The sequence below is a fragment of the Cervus canadensis genome, chromosome 1, assembly GCF_019320065.1.
Source record: "Cervus canadensis isolate Bull #8, Minnesota chromosome 1, ASM1932006v1, whole genome shotgun sequence".
Lineage (NCBI taxonomy): Eukaryota > Metazoa > Chordata > Mammalia > Artiodactyla > Cervidae > Cervus > Cervus canadensis.
The window spans coordinates 13,569,964-13,586,315 of record NC_057386.1 but is presented as its reverse complement, the minus strand read 5'-3'; the positions used below and the strand labels follow the sequence as shown (position 1 = coordinate 13,586,315).

Sequence of the window (16,352 nt, the reverse complement as noted above, 5' to 3'; positions counted from 1 at the left end):
TCAGAATACTGGGGACCATGAAAAGAGACTAAAAGCTTTGTTGTTCGGTCACTAAGTTTTGTCTGACTCTTTGCAACCCCACAGAGTGCAGCACACCAGGGTTCCCTGTCCTTCACCATCTCCTGGAGTTTGCTCAAACTCATGTTATTGAGTTGGTGATGCCATCCAACCATCTCATCCTGTCGCCCCCTTCTCCCGCCTTCAATCTTTCCCAGCATCAGGGTCTTTTCAAATGAGTCAGCTCTTCTCATCAGATGGCCAAAGTATTGGAGTTTCAGCTTCAGCAACAGTCCTTCCAATGAACACTCAGGACTGATTTCCTTTAGGATGGACTGGTTTGATCTCCTTGCTGTCCAAGGGACTCTCAAGAGTCTTCTCCAACACCACAATTTGAGAGCATTAATTCTTCAATGCTCAGCCTTCTTTATGGTCCAACTCTCATATCTGCACATAAGCGACTGAAAAAAAATCATAGCTTTGACTATACAGAACTTCGTTGGCAAAGTGATGTCTGCTTTTTAATACACTGTCTACATTTGTCATAACTTTTCTTCCAAGGAGCAAGCGTCTTTTAATTTTGTAGCTGCAGTCGCCATCTGCAGTGATTTTGGAGGGATAAAAACAGGTCAGACATGAGGTAATCAGGATGGCCCTTCACCTCACAACAGCAATCCTCGACGCTGGAGCACAGCAAAGCAAACCTTTCTGCGAAAGTGCTTTTTAAAATTTAGGGCCCTACATCCTGCCATTCTCTACCAAGTATTAGGATTGAAAAGGGCATTTTCAGATACATAATGATTTTTTAAAAAAAAAAGTCTATTTCTCATGCACCCATTCCTAGGAAGCAACTAGAGATTGTGCTGAAAAAGGCAAGTAAACCAAGGGAGAGGTAGGACCCAAGAAACAGAATCAACGGTGAAAGCAGCAAAAAGAAGTTTCAGGGAATTCCCTGGCAGTGCAGTAGGTTAGCTTTCACTGCCGGGATCAGGTTCACTCCCTGGTCAGGGAACTATGATCCCACAAACTGTGTGGAATGACCAAAAAGAAAAAAAGAAACCAAGATACGGGGAAAGTTTGCTATATCAAGGGAAAACAATCAGTTTATTTCATCTTAGTTATAACTTCTAAAAAATATTACTAAGAACATGTTGCAGTAAATGTTTAAACATGCACACACACACATATGTCCAATGGGTATCTTTGGTTGGTGGGATTATAGATCATTTTCATTTTCATCTTTATATATTATATGTATTTTCCCAAAGGAGTAAAACTGCATTATTTTTCAATTTTTCACTGCAATTTTTAAAAACAACTTGAGAACAGATGAGATCTCAGGGGAAGGAGGGACATAGTGAGAGAACCAGGGGCTGGTTTGTAAACCTGGAAAACTGGGGTTTAAGGAACAGGCAGAGGAAGATGTCTTGGAGGAGGAACTACCAGAGAGCTGAAATAATCAAGAGCACTTTTTCTACTTTAATGGTAAATAACAGAAGTCAATGTATTTTTTATTATAGTTCTAGAATAAATCAGATGTTAGGTAAACTAAATGTTCTGAATGGGCAAGTTAAACATTTAATAACCCTTTTAAAAAAGGGGGGGAATAACAGCTCTAGTTGTTGTTTTTTTTTCCTTAAAGCTCTAGTTTAATGTGCACTTTTTACTTAAATGTGGTCCTCAAAATATTTTTCTACCCTGTGAGTCAACTGACAGTTTTCTGACAGAATAAAATACTACCTTGCTACATTGTAAGTAAGGTTCCTATATTTTTACAGAATCTCAGCTTACAGTTCAGAAACAAATCAATAGACTTGAATAGCTACTATTTATTGAATCTTTACCCAGTACCAGGGCACTGTTCAGCCCTCACAAGGCACTGAATTCAGGACTATGGTATTTTACAAAAGAGCAAAGTGAGGTACAAAGACTTGAGCAAAATGCCCATCTTCACCGAGCCCAGATTCACACCCATGAGGATTGGTTCCAGGTCTTTCACTCTTTAATCTCTATGCTACATGTTACCTCTCTAGATCCTTGACTTTCATAAAAGATTTACCTAGAATCCTGAGATTCTCATGTATCATGATAGCCTAAGACTTCGTAGTGAGTTTATTTACATACGTGGGTGCCTCCAAAGCCTGCCACACGTGCTCACACTGACTGTGTGAAAATATGACTCCACTTACACTGCTCCTTCTCTGACAAACCTGGAATAAATTCTCCAAGCTGACCAAAAGCAATCCAAAAATCATACATATTTTGGAAGACTTACAAACTAGCTCTCATTCATCCTAAGAGAACTGTTTCAAAACTCTTCCAAACAAAAAAAAAATAAGTCTGGTTAAAGTGATTCTATTAAAACTGTATTTGTTTAAAAAAAACTATTTGTAATTAATCCAGCTATAACATTCCTAGGATATACCCAAGAGAAATGAATATATCTTGTCCAGACAAAAACCTGTACATGAACGTTAGCAGCAGTATTCCTCACTATAGCCAAAAAGTGGAAACAATTCAGGTGTCCATGGAGTGATGAATGGATGAACAAAAAGTGGTATATCCATATAAAGGAATATTATTTAAATATAGTCCTGTTACATGCTCCAAGATCCAAGCACTTCGGAACCATTAATCTAAAGGAAAGAAGTTATATATTGTATGATTTTTTTTCATAAGAAATTTCCGTGAGAGACAAACCAACAGAAAATGAAAGCAGTGGTTGCCAGGAGATGGAGCAGGGGAGGGAGAGAACAGGGAGTGACTGCTGTTTCTTGTTGGGGTGATAAAAATATTCTGGAATTAGGCAGGGGTGATACATTTACAACTCCGTGAATACACTAAAAACCACTGAATAATACCTTTTTTTTTTTTTTTAAGGGTCAAAGTTATGCTATGTATTCTGTATCTCAATAAAACTGCTATTTTAAAAATGCAACTTTTAGGGATTTCCCTGGTGGTCCAGTGGTTAAGAATCTGCCTTGCAACGCAGGAGAGACAGGTTCAGGGGGCTAAGATCCCACATGCCTTGGAGCAACTAAGCCTGTGCACCACAACCACAGAAGTTCTGTATGCTGCAGCTAAGACTCATGGCAGCCAAATGAATAAAATAAAAATTAAAGAAATAAAAGTGCAACTTTTAAAATGTTTTTGTATTTTTAAATGCAACTTTTATTCAATATTACTTGAAAATAATTCAGCAATTCAGATGTCCAACAAATGTTAGCTCTTACTGTTACTATTTTTAAAAATCATTCAGCAATCAAAAAATATTTGAGTGATGTAACTTAGTACCTAGAAAAATACATAACATAATTTGACATATACCAGTAGACAAAAACAATTCAAACATTATATTTAGCTATACACACTTTAATTCCATCTGTCATGATTTTACTTTCAATCTTTCCAAGTGCTTTCTGTAAGTTTTTTCTTTTTAAGAAATGTTCTACCTCCGGAGGGTTATCATTTTAAAGGACTGAAAGCATGAAAAAAAAAATTAGAATAATAAGGGTCAGTGCTAAGCTAGTGCTAAATTATGAAGATGAGGCTCTAAGTGCCACAAGCGGGCATTCAAAGAGGAAAGAGACCAAGGTGATCATCAGTACTCTGGGAGGACTTCTAGGAAGAGATGCTCAGAGTGTGCTGAGGAGCAGGGAATCTACCCAGTGCAAAGAGGGCATCTGCTAGGATCTGCTCCTGTCTTTGTCACCCAGACTACTGGTCTCCCATCACCCCAACCACCTTCTCACCCCCCACATCCCCACTCCAAGAATCTGCAGTCACAGGGAGGACACAGTGTCCTGAAGAGGAAGAAAGGTGGACCTGAGGGAAGAAAGCAGCGCTCCTGGCCTTAGGATCCCCTGTCCTGCTGCAATACCCAGCTCTACTTCCACCAACACCCCAGCGGAGTACTGGCCCTGGGTGGTGCACAAGACCACCCATTACTGCATACCTAGGACACACCTCTCTACCACTCACAGATCACGTTGTCTTACTTTGTAATAACTCTCTGGGGCCCTCGTTTTCTTTCTTTTAATTCTCATGTTTAACCTCTTCAAGTACTTATACCTGAAAACAGATCTCATTAATTTCTCTTATATTAATAATTAATTCATCCTGAATGCCTGTTGCTATTGAAAACACTGCCATTCTTACAGAGGCCTATCTGTCTACATTTACAGAAGCCCTCTGTCTACATTTCTGATGCTGTCCAGGTTTGGAGAATTTTGAAGTACCTCCTGGACTGATGTTTCCTTCCAGGGCTATAAAACCCATCCACATCCCCACCAGTTATCCGTCCTCTTTCAATCCACCCTGCAGAACGGAAGCAATGCTAAATTTCCTGACGTCCCACTGACATCATATCCCACTTATTTCCAGATCTTCGGACTGATCCCTGATACCCACAAGTGAAATAGATCTGAAATAGACTGGAGAGAAAAGAAAGGGCTTCAGATGTCACCTCTCCATTAATTTTCTCAATTTGCAGGGGGGAAAGAGCTGGCTAAAGTGACGATTTAGTAGTATCTGTGATTTAATGTGCTTTTGTTTCATGCTCCTTGCACAGTGCTGATAGGAATATAGCACATCCCTTGGGTGGTCCAGAAGTGAAAAATGACTGAAGACCACTGATCTAGCCCAATCCTTACCCAACAGATGAGGGAGAGAGGAAAAATGCTGTAGCCTGGTTCTCTAACTACCGCCCATCAGTTTCCTATTCACATACTCAGGCTCTTCTAAAGTAGGTTACTTAAGACTGCCCACACTTGAAAGTCAGTGCCTTGGTTTATGTTACTCCCTCCCTGCCTGTGTCCATCCTCACTAGCTACACGCCCATCCACACTGGCCACATCCCCATCCAGGAAGCGGACATCCATACCAACTGCCCCATATAGCTTATGAGCCCGCCCTCCTTTGAACCTCCACAGTACTTTGAATCTATCTCACTTGTAGCAATCAGGAATCCCAAGCATACTGAAAAGATATTTGTTTGAAACTGGTGGGAATAAATATTGTCAAACAAGTAACAAATTCTTCTTCCAATAAATCTGCAGTTCATTCATGGCACTTGTGCCACCCACCTCGACTGTCATCATCTTAGAGGACACAAATCATTAATTTTCCCAGGACAACACTGGGGCTTCTATTTTCTGAGGTCACCAGAAGTTCCAAATTTCAAAATAGCAGCTAAGTATTCTCATAAGTCCCGCACAAGTTAAACAAAAGAACAGCTCTGTTTAAAGTCTGACTTAAACTTTTTTGAATTAGCAAACACTTGATTTCAAGGTGCTGTCAGAATTTTACCAAATGCCTATGCAAAACATTTTCTGTATGATTCTTCTCCATGTGTTTCAAAAGTATGTCATAAAACATACTGTCTGAAATAATTCTAACTTTTAACAATAAAAATACTAAAAGCCTTATGCAACCAAATGCTCTGAACTTATGCAAAACTAGATGATTTCAAATTTTTATTAACAAGTTGCCATCCCTATAGTAACATGTCACGTGAGGACCTTACATACCCATTTAAATTTTTTCTTCATTAAGAAGAAAACATTTCACCTCCACTTAACTTTTTTAAACCTATGGTCTTAGAAAATTAATCTAGTAACATCAACCAATGTTCTTGCATCAACAGGTATATTACCTACAAAGTACTCAATATTCGAACAGATGAATGAGTAATTTCTTATACTAAGTATATAAGTATACTAAGTATAATTCCTTATTCTTATGTTAGTACTTAAGCCAACATTCTAGTTTACAAGACTTAATCAACTTATTCTAAATTACCAGGAAAGTATATTCCTCTTTTTAGTCTTGACAACATAGGTGGATTCGAAACCACCAAATATATTTATTTATGAACTTCTGGGATATCTTAAACCAGTTATACAACGTTTTTCCTTCCAAAGCATATACACACATATACACATTTACCTAGAAGTACACCCAATAAAACAAATGAAACAAGGGCTTAGCCTAAACAACTATTATGAGTTGCTATTCCAGGCAAGTGGACATATTCTAAAAGTTTAGGATGTAAAATGTATCATCTCTTTCACCAAAATCTTGAGAAATAATGTTTCAAAAGTAAAACATCTAACAAGTTAACACCACATCTAATAAAGAAAGGAAAATGCCTGGCAAGCAATATGAAACAGCAGCTCAAAACACACTTAACTCTGCTACTATAAACTGGTCAAACTATCAAAACCTAATTAGGCCAAATTTCAGTTTCCCACATCCAAAATATTTAGGCATTATGGTACCCACTGGAGAATCAGCACAACTTCATCTATTACAAGTTCTCACCTACTAACAATCATTTGTCCAACCAATATTTGATGAGCACCTGTGGTGTGCTCGAGACACGGCACTAGGAAACAGGGGGTGTAAGATGAGTATAAGGATATAGAACCCTTAATTTCACATAAAGGAAGGACAAGCATACACAAGGCAGACTAGGAATGTCATCGGAAAAAACACAATGTCATGGGAGTACATAAAGATATAAGGATCTTTTCAAAAAGAGAACCCTAACCACAAAATTGTAATTTAACAGCATATACACTGCTCTCAACCCTAAATATTACTTGCTAAGCCTTCAAAGAGGAGTTAAAGTTAGCTGAACCACCCTGCCAAAACGCCTTAGCTCTGTCTAATCTGAGAAAACCTCCTCCAATAGTATAATTTACTCTCCACAAGTCTTTCAGTTCTGGGCTCCTGGTAGAAAAGACCACATGTGATTTCGTAAGGTAGAAATCATTACTATAAAAGATGCACTAAAATTAAGTTGGCAAGAATGGTGTGTAGTCCTTTCCACATACAAGACATACACACTTGACATTTGATTCATTCTCCTCATTCTCCTGCCAGCTCTCCCTCACTCCACCCCAAAGACAGGCAAAGACAGATATTACTGTCAGGCAAAAGAAATTACCTTTTCCCTTTGCTGCAAGGACAATCTAAATGGGCTTACATCAGACTTAATACTCACACTTCTCCAATGAGTATTTAAGCATTTATTTTTTTAAAAAAAGGCACATTTACATTTAACCACTTCTCCTATTCCAGTCTCTTATAAAAACAAGTGACACATCTTAATCACTTTCTTAAGACTCTATTCCTTCATGAACTTTACTTTGGAAATGCTCTGAAAACTGGGTTCTAATTTAGTTAATTCAGATTAACAAAAATATAAAGGAAAAGATCTTGTAGGTTACTGATATAAATTATGATTTTTTTTTCACAATTTAGTAAACTGCAACTACGTATTTAATACACAGCAGCCATTGTGTGTATGTGTATGTGTGCTTTTTAAATAAACAAAATGTATCTCAGCGCCAGCCTAGAGAAGCTCTCTGAGAAAACAGGAGTTTTCTCAGATGAGGGAGGACTCATTACCCTCAGAAACAGAATGAAAAGAAAAAGTCATTTTGCATTAAATTTCCCTATACTTCTGCTGTGCGACTTGGAAGTTGGTCCAAAAGTTCATCTTCAGCAATTACGTCTGCATAATCAACCATACGTCTCTGCAACAGGTGACAGGAAACTGTATTTCTCAGGCAAAGGGATCAAATTAGTTAAGACGCAAGTTCCTGCGGTCTCTTATTTTGCATTTTACCAAAATGATATTGGAATCAGATAAAGTAGCAAATTTGTTTTGGTTTTCTTTGGTTTTTCTTCTTTGCTTTTTAGTCAGCCATTCACCAGCAACTGTTGCGCGAGCCCATCCGCACTCAGGAATAAACACAAACACACAGGACCAGATAAGGCTCCCCTACTAACCCAACTGATCCATTTCCTTAAGGCGGTTTTAAAACCACACAGCTCGGGGTGTGAAGAGAAGCATGTTGTGTGTGTGTGTGTGTGTGTTTGTATGGCACAATCTGTCTGAATCCTCCATTCCCTTTTTTAGGAACCGATACAGGCTAAAAATCTAAAAGAAACCACATTAGAAATGCAAAGAGGTTTGCAAAAACAAGAGGCTTCTTTCATTCCAAAAAACCAAACCAAAACAAGGGGAGAAAAATGAATGCAATGGATATGTGTGTGCCAAAGTTTCAACTCTGCCCGGTGGAGACACTGCACTGGCACACATTTTTAAGAGGAAAAAGAGGGGGTTGAGGGGAGAGAGCGAGCGAGCGAGCGAGCGTGTGGCCTGCGAACTGCAACAATGCAATCTCCATTTTGAACAATGCGCCTCTTTCCTCTTGTAAATCTAGTTTTTTGCCACTTGATGGGCCGTCGCATTTCCCCTCCGTTTGGGGGGTGGGGGGAGGTGGGGGTGGGGGGGAGACCAGAGAGGGAGTGAGCCGGGGGGAGGGAGTGGGGAGGAGGTGGGGAAGAAGTCTGCAGCAACCGGGCTGGGTGGGTACCTGGAGTGCTGCTATAGGTGCTATGGCTCCTGAAGCTGCTTTCCGTGCAGTAACTGGCGTCGTCGTCGTCGTCGTCTTCCATCTCCTCCGGATAGTCGGAGTCATCGTCGTCCTCCTCCATCTCATCCTCCTCGTCGTCCTCGGAATCCTGGGTCTCCTCGGCGTCGCCGTCCTCCTCCTCCTCCTCCTCCTCCGAGACCATGTCCTCCTCCTCCTCCTCCTCTTCGCTCTCGTGGTCATCGTACACCACTTTGTTGACGGCCCTCCGGGCCGGGGTGGTCCGGGCCAGGTGGCCGCCGCCGCCCCCGCCCCCTGTCCTGCCGCCCCCGCCTCCTCGCCCCCCCCGGCCCGGGGCGCTGGTGCTGGGGGGGGCCGGCGGCGGCGGCGGCGGCGGCGGCGGCTTCCTCCGGCTACTGCTGCCCCCCCTGGGCGAGCTCAGCCGCGTCTTGGGCGCCACCTCAGCCTGGGCGGCGGCCCACCTGCCCCGACTGCTGCCGCGGTGCCGCGAGCGGAGCCCCCCGATGGGTCCGGACGTGGGCGGCGGCGGCGGCGGCGGCGGCGGGGCCGGGGCGCAGCGCTCCGCAGCGGGAGCCGCGGGCTGCTTGGGCGGCCTGCCCCGCCGGCCCCTCATGTCGGAGCTGAGGCGGGGGGGAGAAGGGAAAGCGGAGGGGGGAGGGGCGGGCGGAGGGGTGGCGGTGGGGGGCGCCGGGGCCGGGTGGGGAGGCCCGCGGGGCCGGGCGGGAGGGGCCCGGCCGGCGGAAGCGGGTGGAGGGAGAAGGCTCAATCCGAATTGCTGGGGCCCCACTCCGGATCGCCTTCAGCCGCCATCTTGTTTCTTCCCTCTCGCTCGGTGACTGGGGGAACCGACAGCGGCCGCAGGCCCGGAGCGCGGTCACGTGAGCTGCGCCGCCGACGAGCCTGGGACGGAGCGAGGCCGCACGGCGGCCGCTAGGGGGAGTGCGGGAGCGCCGGGTCGGGGGCGGGGAGCCCGGGGCGCCTCCGCGCGGCTTGGCTAGACCGCGGCCGCCGGCGGCTGTGAGAAGAGGGGCTCTCCCTCGCCAAGTGCCCCGTGTCGACGGCCCCGGGAGCCGGCTGCCGACTCTGAACTCACGGGGCCTCCTTCCCGCGTGTCCTTTTCTCCCGCTAGGAGACGAGGGCAGGGAAGCCCCCAAATTTGTCCCCGTCCTGTCCCCTTGGGGAAAGTGATGCTGAGAGAGCCAGAGAGGGTATCGCGCCGGGGGGTGCAACTCCAGCGACAGAAGGGACAAGGTGAGCGCCAGCAATGGAGGGAAGTTACCTGGGGACGGTGAGACGAGCCCCCAGAACTGTGAAACTCCGAACGCTTGGCTCAAGAGAGTCCAGAAATTAATCCCAATGATAACTGCTGGGGGGGTGGGAGGGGTTGGAGGGGGCGCTTGTGATAGAAGCCCCGCCCTAAGCTGCCAGACCCAGAGGGAGGGTCGCTTTGAGACTCGGGATAAAATCCCCTCCCAAAAAGCCTTCGATAAACTTCAGAAAGCAACTACATTCCAGCCTCCTCCACCTTTGCCAGTGTCCCAGCTAGAAACTCGACCACCTCAGAAAGAGCTTTCTGATTTCTTCCTTGCTGTAGAAAGGATAACTTCTGTCCTAATATCTACTTTAAAATGTTGGGTGTTTGAGTTATCGGGAAATAATTTTAATCTCTACCTGACAAGTAACAAAGTCTCGGCTAAACCCAGGGGACGAATCATGAGGATGAAATTTTAGGCATCCCGGGACCAAAGCTGGACTTCTCTCGTAGCTCAGTTGGTTAAGAATCTGCCTGCAATGCAGGAGACCCGGGTTTGATCCCTGGGTCTGGAAGACTCCCCTGGAGAAGGAAATGGCAACCCACTCCAGTATTCTTGCCTGGAGAAACCCATGGACAGAGGAGCCTGGCAGGCTACAGGCCATGGGCTCACAAAGAGTCACTAGTCTTAAGTCTAGCGACTAAAACCACCAACACCAGGGACCAAAACGGAGACTCAACTCGAAGTGGTCTGGGGCTAAGACCCAGACTGTATTTTATAATGTATTAATATTTATTGAAACATGTGACCACAAAGAAGTGATTTGTGTTAACAGGATTCTGTCCACCAAGTGAATTATTACAGTGGAGTTAGAAGGATAGAATGCATACGTGAAATGAAAATGAACATACAAGTATTAATGGCCAAATTCACTTATTCAATATATTAATAGTTTCATTGAGCAACAAGGGTGGCAAACTTATATGCCTTCAGGAACCAGGTAGTTAATGAAAGTAAATCAAGTGGGCAAGGTGTGGACTTTTCACAGATGGAAGTGCCTGAGTTTTGTTTAAAGAGGGCAGCTTTGGGAATGTGGGCCCGAAATGGCCAGATCTTCAAATTTTTTGAAGGTGCACATGTGCACTGCACATGAATCTCTTGGTTTTTAAATGTTGGAAACTGTCGATGAAGAAAGTATACTTCAGATTGATCCAAATGAATGCAGTTCAGATATGGCCGAGAACCTACAAGTTTGCAACCTGTATCCTGCACTATTTAAAGTACAGGTTTCTCTAGGACTAGAGAAACCCCATAGGAAAGCAAGGAAGATTCAGCACAACTGAAAATAAAGACTACATTTGTAAAATAAATAAATAAAGTACAGTGCTAGGGACTTCCCCGGTGGTACAGTGGATAAGAATCCCCCTGCCAATGCAGAGGACATGGGTTCAATCCCTGGTCTAGGAATATTCTACAAGCCACGGTACAGCTAAGCCTATGCACCAAAACTAGAGTCCACGTGCTACAATTAGTGAAGCCCCTCTGCCTAGCTCCACAACAAGAGAAGCCACTGCAGTGAGAAGCCCGTGTGCTGAAGTGAAGAGTAGCCCCCACTTACCACAGCTAGAGAAAGCCAAAATAAATTATTTTAAAAAAGAAAATGCAGGGAACACAGGTTCTATGGCTGGTCCAAGAAGATCTCATGCCTTGGGATTCCTAAGCCCATGCACCACAACTACTGAAGCCCGGGCACCCTAGGGCCCGTGTTCTGCAACAAGAGAAGTCACCACGATGAGAAGCCCACACACCACAACTAGAGAGAAGCCCCCGCTCTTGCAGCAGCCAAGACCCAGCACAGCCAAAAATAAATTAATTTCTTTTTTAAAGTACAATGCTAGGTACTTAAATACAAAGATATTTAAAATGGTGACAGCCTTCAGAGTCTACAATCTAATTGTGGAGGAAATCTATTTTAAAATAGATTCTCATTATTATAAGTGATCTAGAGATGATTTAAAGGATATGGGAGAATGCGTGTAGATTATATGAAATACTATGCCATTTTGTATAAAGACTTGAGCATACTTGGTTTTGTTATCTGGGGGTGGGAGGGTGTGGGGAGAGCTGTTCTAGAACCAATTTCTGGAAGATACCCAGGGACTATTGTAAATAGAATCCTAGCTCTCAAGCTCTTAGCTTCTAGCTGGTGCAGTAGGCATGCATTCTCTGTCATTCCACTGTTTCCTAAAGTCAGATGCTTCTGGTTGTTGGGGTTCACAGTGGGGTCAGTGAATCTGATCAGACAGCCAATTTCTTACTTCACTGTAAAATTAGTTCCTTAGTCAAATGCTGTTATGGACTAAATGTCTGTGTCTCCACAGAATTCACAAGATGAAATCCTCCCCCTGAGCGTGATGTATTAGGATATGGTATCTTTGAGAGGTAATTGGGATTAGGTGAGACGGTGAGGGTGGAGCCCTCATGAATGGGAATATTGCCCTCATAAGATTATGAGAGAGCCTGCTTCCCATCTCTGCTGTGTGTGTGAGGATATAATAAACGGGTAGTCTGCAGACTGGAAGGGGGCTCTCGCTAGAACCCAAACACACTGGCATCCTGATCCCAGACTTCCCACTTCCAGATAGTGAGAAATAGATTTCTGTTGTTAATAAGCCACCCAGCCTACGGTAATTTGTGATAACAGTCTGAACTAAGACAGATGCCATAATGTATAAGATACCATGGTGGTGAATAAGGTATTTGGTAAACCCATTTAAGATGAGGATGGTAAAAGCATAGCTGGTAGGTGGGAAAAAAGAAATTCAATGTAAACCCCTTCCCAGTGAGGTTGACTCACTGTACCTACCATGATAGAATTAATACGTGATAATGATTCCTTCTATTAATTAAATGTGCATTCTGCAGTGGCAATGGTCAGATACTCCTTGTCGGGGAGAAGCATGTGATGAGCTCGTGACTCCAATAAGCAGGCTAGGGAAAGGTGGACTAGGAAAGAGCTTCATCCACCTGATCAGTCATCTTGTTCATTAATTTATTAAGGCTTCTTTAGCAGTGGGGACATTTTGATAAATATTCATATAGTATGCAAGTACTCTCGCTTCCTAAGTCTATTTTTGAAAGGTTCATCTATGTCTATATCCTCTCTCCCAGACTGCCTTGTCACCAGCCTAAGTCCCTACCCACCGGGCCCATGAATTGTTGTGGTCTTTTTCAAGGGAAAGAGAACCCAAGAGTACAACTCACAGCTTATGCCGCTTCCAGGACCATTTTCAAGACCACCTCCAACTGCAACTAGAATACCTTAGCAGTCTACTCCCAGCTGATACCATCTGTTACACCAAGTTCAAATGTCTTGCTTAGTCACCTAGAATATGGAGTTTCCATAAAGCCATGGATGTGAATTGAGAGAGGAGCGGGGGTAAAATGGGAATAAACAGACAGGAATATCTCACTTTATCATGCTTCGCTTTACCGTGCTTTGCAGTAAAATACTTTGCAGTAAAGATACAGTGTTTTTACAAATCGAAGGCCAATGTGGCAAGGAACTGGTATGTCAGCTCCCACAAAGCGGAGGGCTGATTCGATCTGAGAGGGACTGTAGGTTGGGTGAGATACAACACAGAGAGAGGAGTGAACGTGCTTTAACTTGGACTTGGAGAGCTTGGAGAATGATGTATTACAGACCTGCAGTTAAGACTCAAAGTCAGCACAGGAGCTGGTCTAGGAAGGAAGTGATTAGCTCTGTGACCTTAGACAACTCACCCTGACTGGGCCCCAGTTTCCTCACATATAAGTTAAGGGGGCAGGATTAGATCTGTACTTTACAACCCTTTCACATTACAGCACCCAGTGAAAATTAGACGGGCTTATTGAGTGTGATAAAATGTTTTCTTTATAGAATACAATTATAATGAAAATTAAAAATATAGCATTAACAAGTCGCTCAGTTGTGTCCGACTCTTTTCGACCCCATTTTCTATACAGTTCATGGAATTCTCCAGGCCAGAATACTGGAATGGGGAGCCTTTCCCTTCTTCAGGGGATCTTCCCAACCCAGGGATCAAACCCAAGTCTCCTGCATTGCAAGCGGATTCTTTACCAGCTGAGCCACAAGGGAAGCCCAAGAACACTGGAGAAGACAATAAATAGAGAATTTGTTAACACTTTACAAAAAAATATTTTTGTTAAATGAGAAACTTGAATCCTGGTATCTAATTTTGTATTCTCAGCTTTGTGTTTTAAATAGCTCATTCCTGATTGAGACTCTTGAACAATGATCTCGTTAAATGACAAGAAACTGTGCAGCAGTAGGTGATACAAAGAAATTTAAACCATCTTTTATAACCACTCACAACAGTAGAAATTATATTTATGTTTAATGCTCTCCCTTTTCTTTCATTGACAAACGTGCTTCTAAAATTTCTTGTGGATTTTTGATCCAGTCAGACTTGTTCATAGCTAGTATTTCAAAACAATGATGAAGCCCCCGGTTACAGAACACAGACACTTTTACATTAGTCACTTCACAGTTTGGACGTCATTTGTGGCACATCAGCCACAAATAGAGAAGATTATCCAACATAGAAGTATGTGAAGATGGAGTTTCTGAGCTGTGAGCACCAGAACCCCCACCACACACACTCATTTATTCACAACTTCCTACCTGCCAGATTGCTCCTTGGGTACCTGGGACACGAACTCCTCCAGCATCTCTATCTAGGCAACTTTGTGCCCTGCATCTGATTGTCAATGATGGCTTCTTGCTCAGTCTCAGACCACCACCGACACCCCCCCACCACCGGGCCCCCATGTAACACCATCAGAGAATGAGGCTGTAGTGAACAGGAGTGACTGGTCCAGAGGCTGCAGTCACTGTAGGGGCTGGGAGGATGAACATCCCCGTCCCCCACCATCCAGACCTCATTCACTGTGCACTGGTGTGTGTCATAGCTCCCTGGTCCAGCAGGTCTGGATTAGACCATCTCTACGGTTCCTTCCAATGCTAGCATCTATGATTATGATCCTGTGATGCTTCTTATTTAGGAGGCTGGATTTGGCTTACTGGTGGGAAAATGAGTTGGGAATGTCTCGGAGACAGTTTGAAATGTGCACCCAAGCTCTCACAAGATTAAAACTGAAGGTATAATTTGGGAGCCAGCCTCCTTGAGATGAAAACAGCTGCCCCAGGGATAAATTAAACTACTATGAAAGACAGGGCAAAGAGAGAAAAGAACAGCTCATATAGACCTTGGAAAATCATTTGCATTTCAGAGATGGAAGAGAAGTCTATTCGATGATGAAGTGAATGTTCAGTCAATACTGGCTTTGGAGTGAGGCATAGCCAAATGGAAGCTAAGGGCTGATTGAGGACTGTGTCCCACACCTGCAAACCTCAAATCTAACTTTTCCATGATCGCGTTGACCACTCTCCTTGGTTTCTTTTGTGGACTCATCTCCCTCCACCTCCTGGCTCCAATGGCATTATCCTCAGGTTTCTGTCCTGCTTACACATTGCCTGGACACTCTGTCCGACTTCTGTGACTTCAGTCACCACCCAAGAAGCTCATGTTTTCCAAGCCAGCATCTCTTGTCCAAACTTGTGCTCAGATCACCTATTTCTCAAGCAACCATTTGATTCCTCACTTCCCTAGTACCAGAGATAAAAATCCTCTGAATTTAAACACAAATATTTTGCTCACCTGTCAGTCCTCATTTAGGGAGGAACACAGCCTGGCTCCAGCTGAGAAAACAAATGTTATTTGGGTACCTACATAAAATACTTGCACCTTTGGAAGTATTCTGGGCAGTGAGGTGGGGTCATCAAAGAAATGGGATTACCAACAAGATGGGGTCACCAACTTATCCCAATTTGCCAAAGACTTCCCCAATTTTAACACGTGAGAGTCTTGTATCCCAGGAAATCTCTCAGGTCCAAGCAAACCTGGTGCTTGGTCCCCCCACCCCACCATGGAGGTATGCCCACTGTAAACAGAGAAGATCTGGAAAGAATGGCTGAGTCTATAAGTATAGACATCTTATGAATATTGGGGTGGTGGGGGGAAGCAGACATGATCTAGTTACTCCCTAGGGCCCCTAGAACATTTGCAAAGGTCTGCAGAAGCAGGTGGAGGCAATGAGGCAGAGAAATTTGGGTTAAACCCACAAGCTGGAGATGCCAGGGGATTTTTGGAATATAATTACATGGCCAAGATGACACCACATACACAATTTTGTCTTTTTTTTTTGCCATGCAACATGTGGGATCTTAGTTCCTTGACCAAGGGATCAAAACTGCCCCCTCAATTGGAGGCGCAGAGTTTTAACCATTGGGCTGCCGGGGAAGTCCCTGTCTAGGGCTTTTGTATCTGTAATTCTACAGTACATTCTCACAATTTAATGGCTTCATAATATTCCAAGAGGATTCTGAATTTTCTTCATTTTTTTTTCTATTACGAATAACACTTCATGAATATCTTTGTGCTAAAAGGGTTTTTCTGTATTAAAATGTTTTTCAATAGTAACTTAAAATTATCATTGATGGAGCATATACATTTTGAGATATTATCTCATTTATTCCTCTATATTAAAGCACCCCTGTGGAGCAGATATTATTTTCCTTAGGTAGAAATTGGAGCTCAGAGGCTATGTCATTTTGCCCACAGCCAGTGCATGAGGA

General features: G+C 43.6%; 1 protein-coding gene across 14 annotated transcripts in view; it reads right to left on the bottom strand.

Annotated features, from left to right (window-relative positions):
- The window catches only part of BPTF (bromodomain PHD finger transcription factor), a 137,733-nt gene extending 128,516 nt beyond the window's left edge, over positions 1–9,217 (bottom strand). For all 14 annotated transcript variants that reach the window (XM_043464245.1, XM_043464250.1, XM_043464256.1 and 11 more), the window contains exon 1: positions 8,385–9,217. In XM_043464245.1, the coding sequence (XP_043320180.1) occupies positions 8,385–9,015 (631 nt within the window). In that variant the 5' untranslated portion in view covers positions 9,016–9,217. The remainder of the gene's footprint in view (positions 1–8,384) is intronic.
- Positions 9,218–16,352: the final 7,135 nt, after the last annotated feature.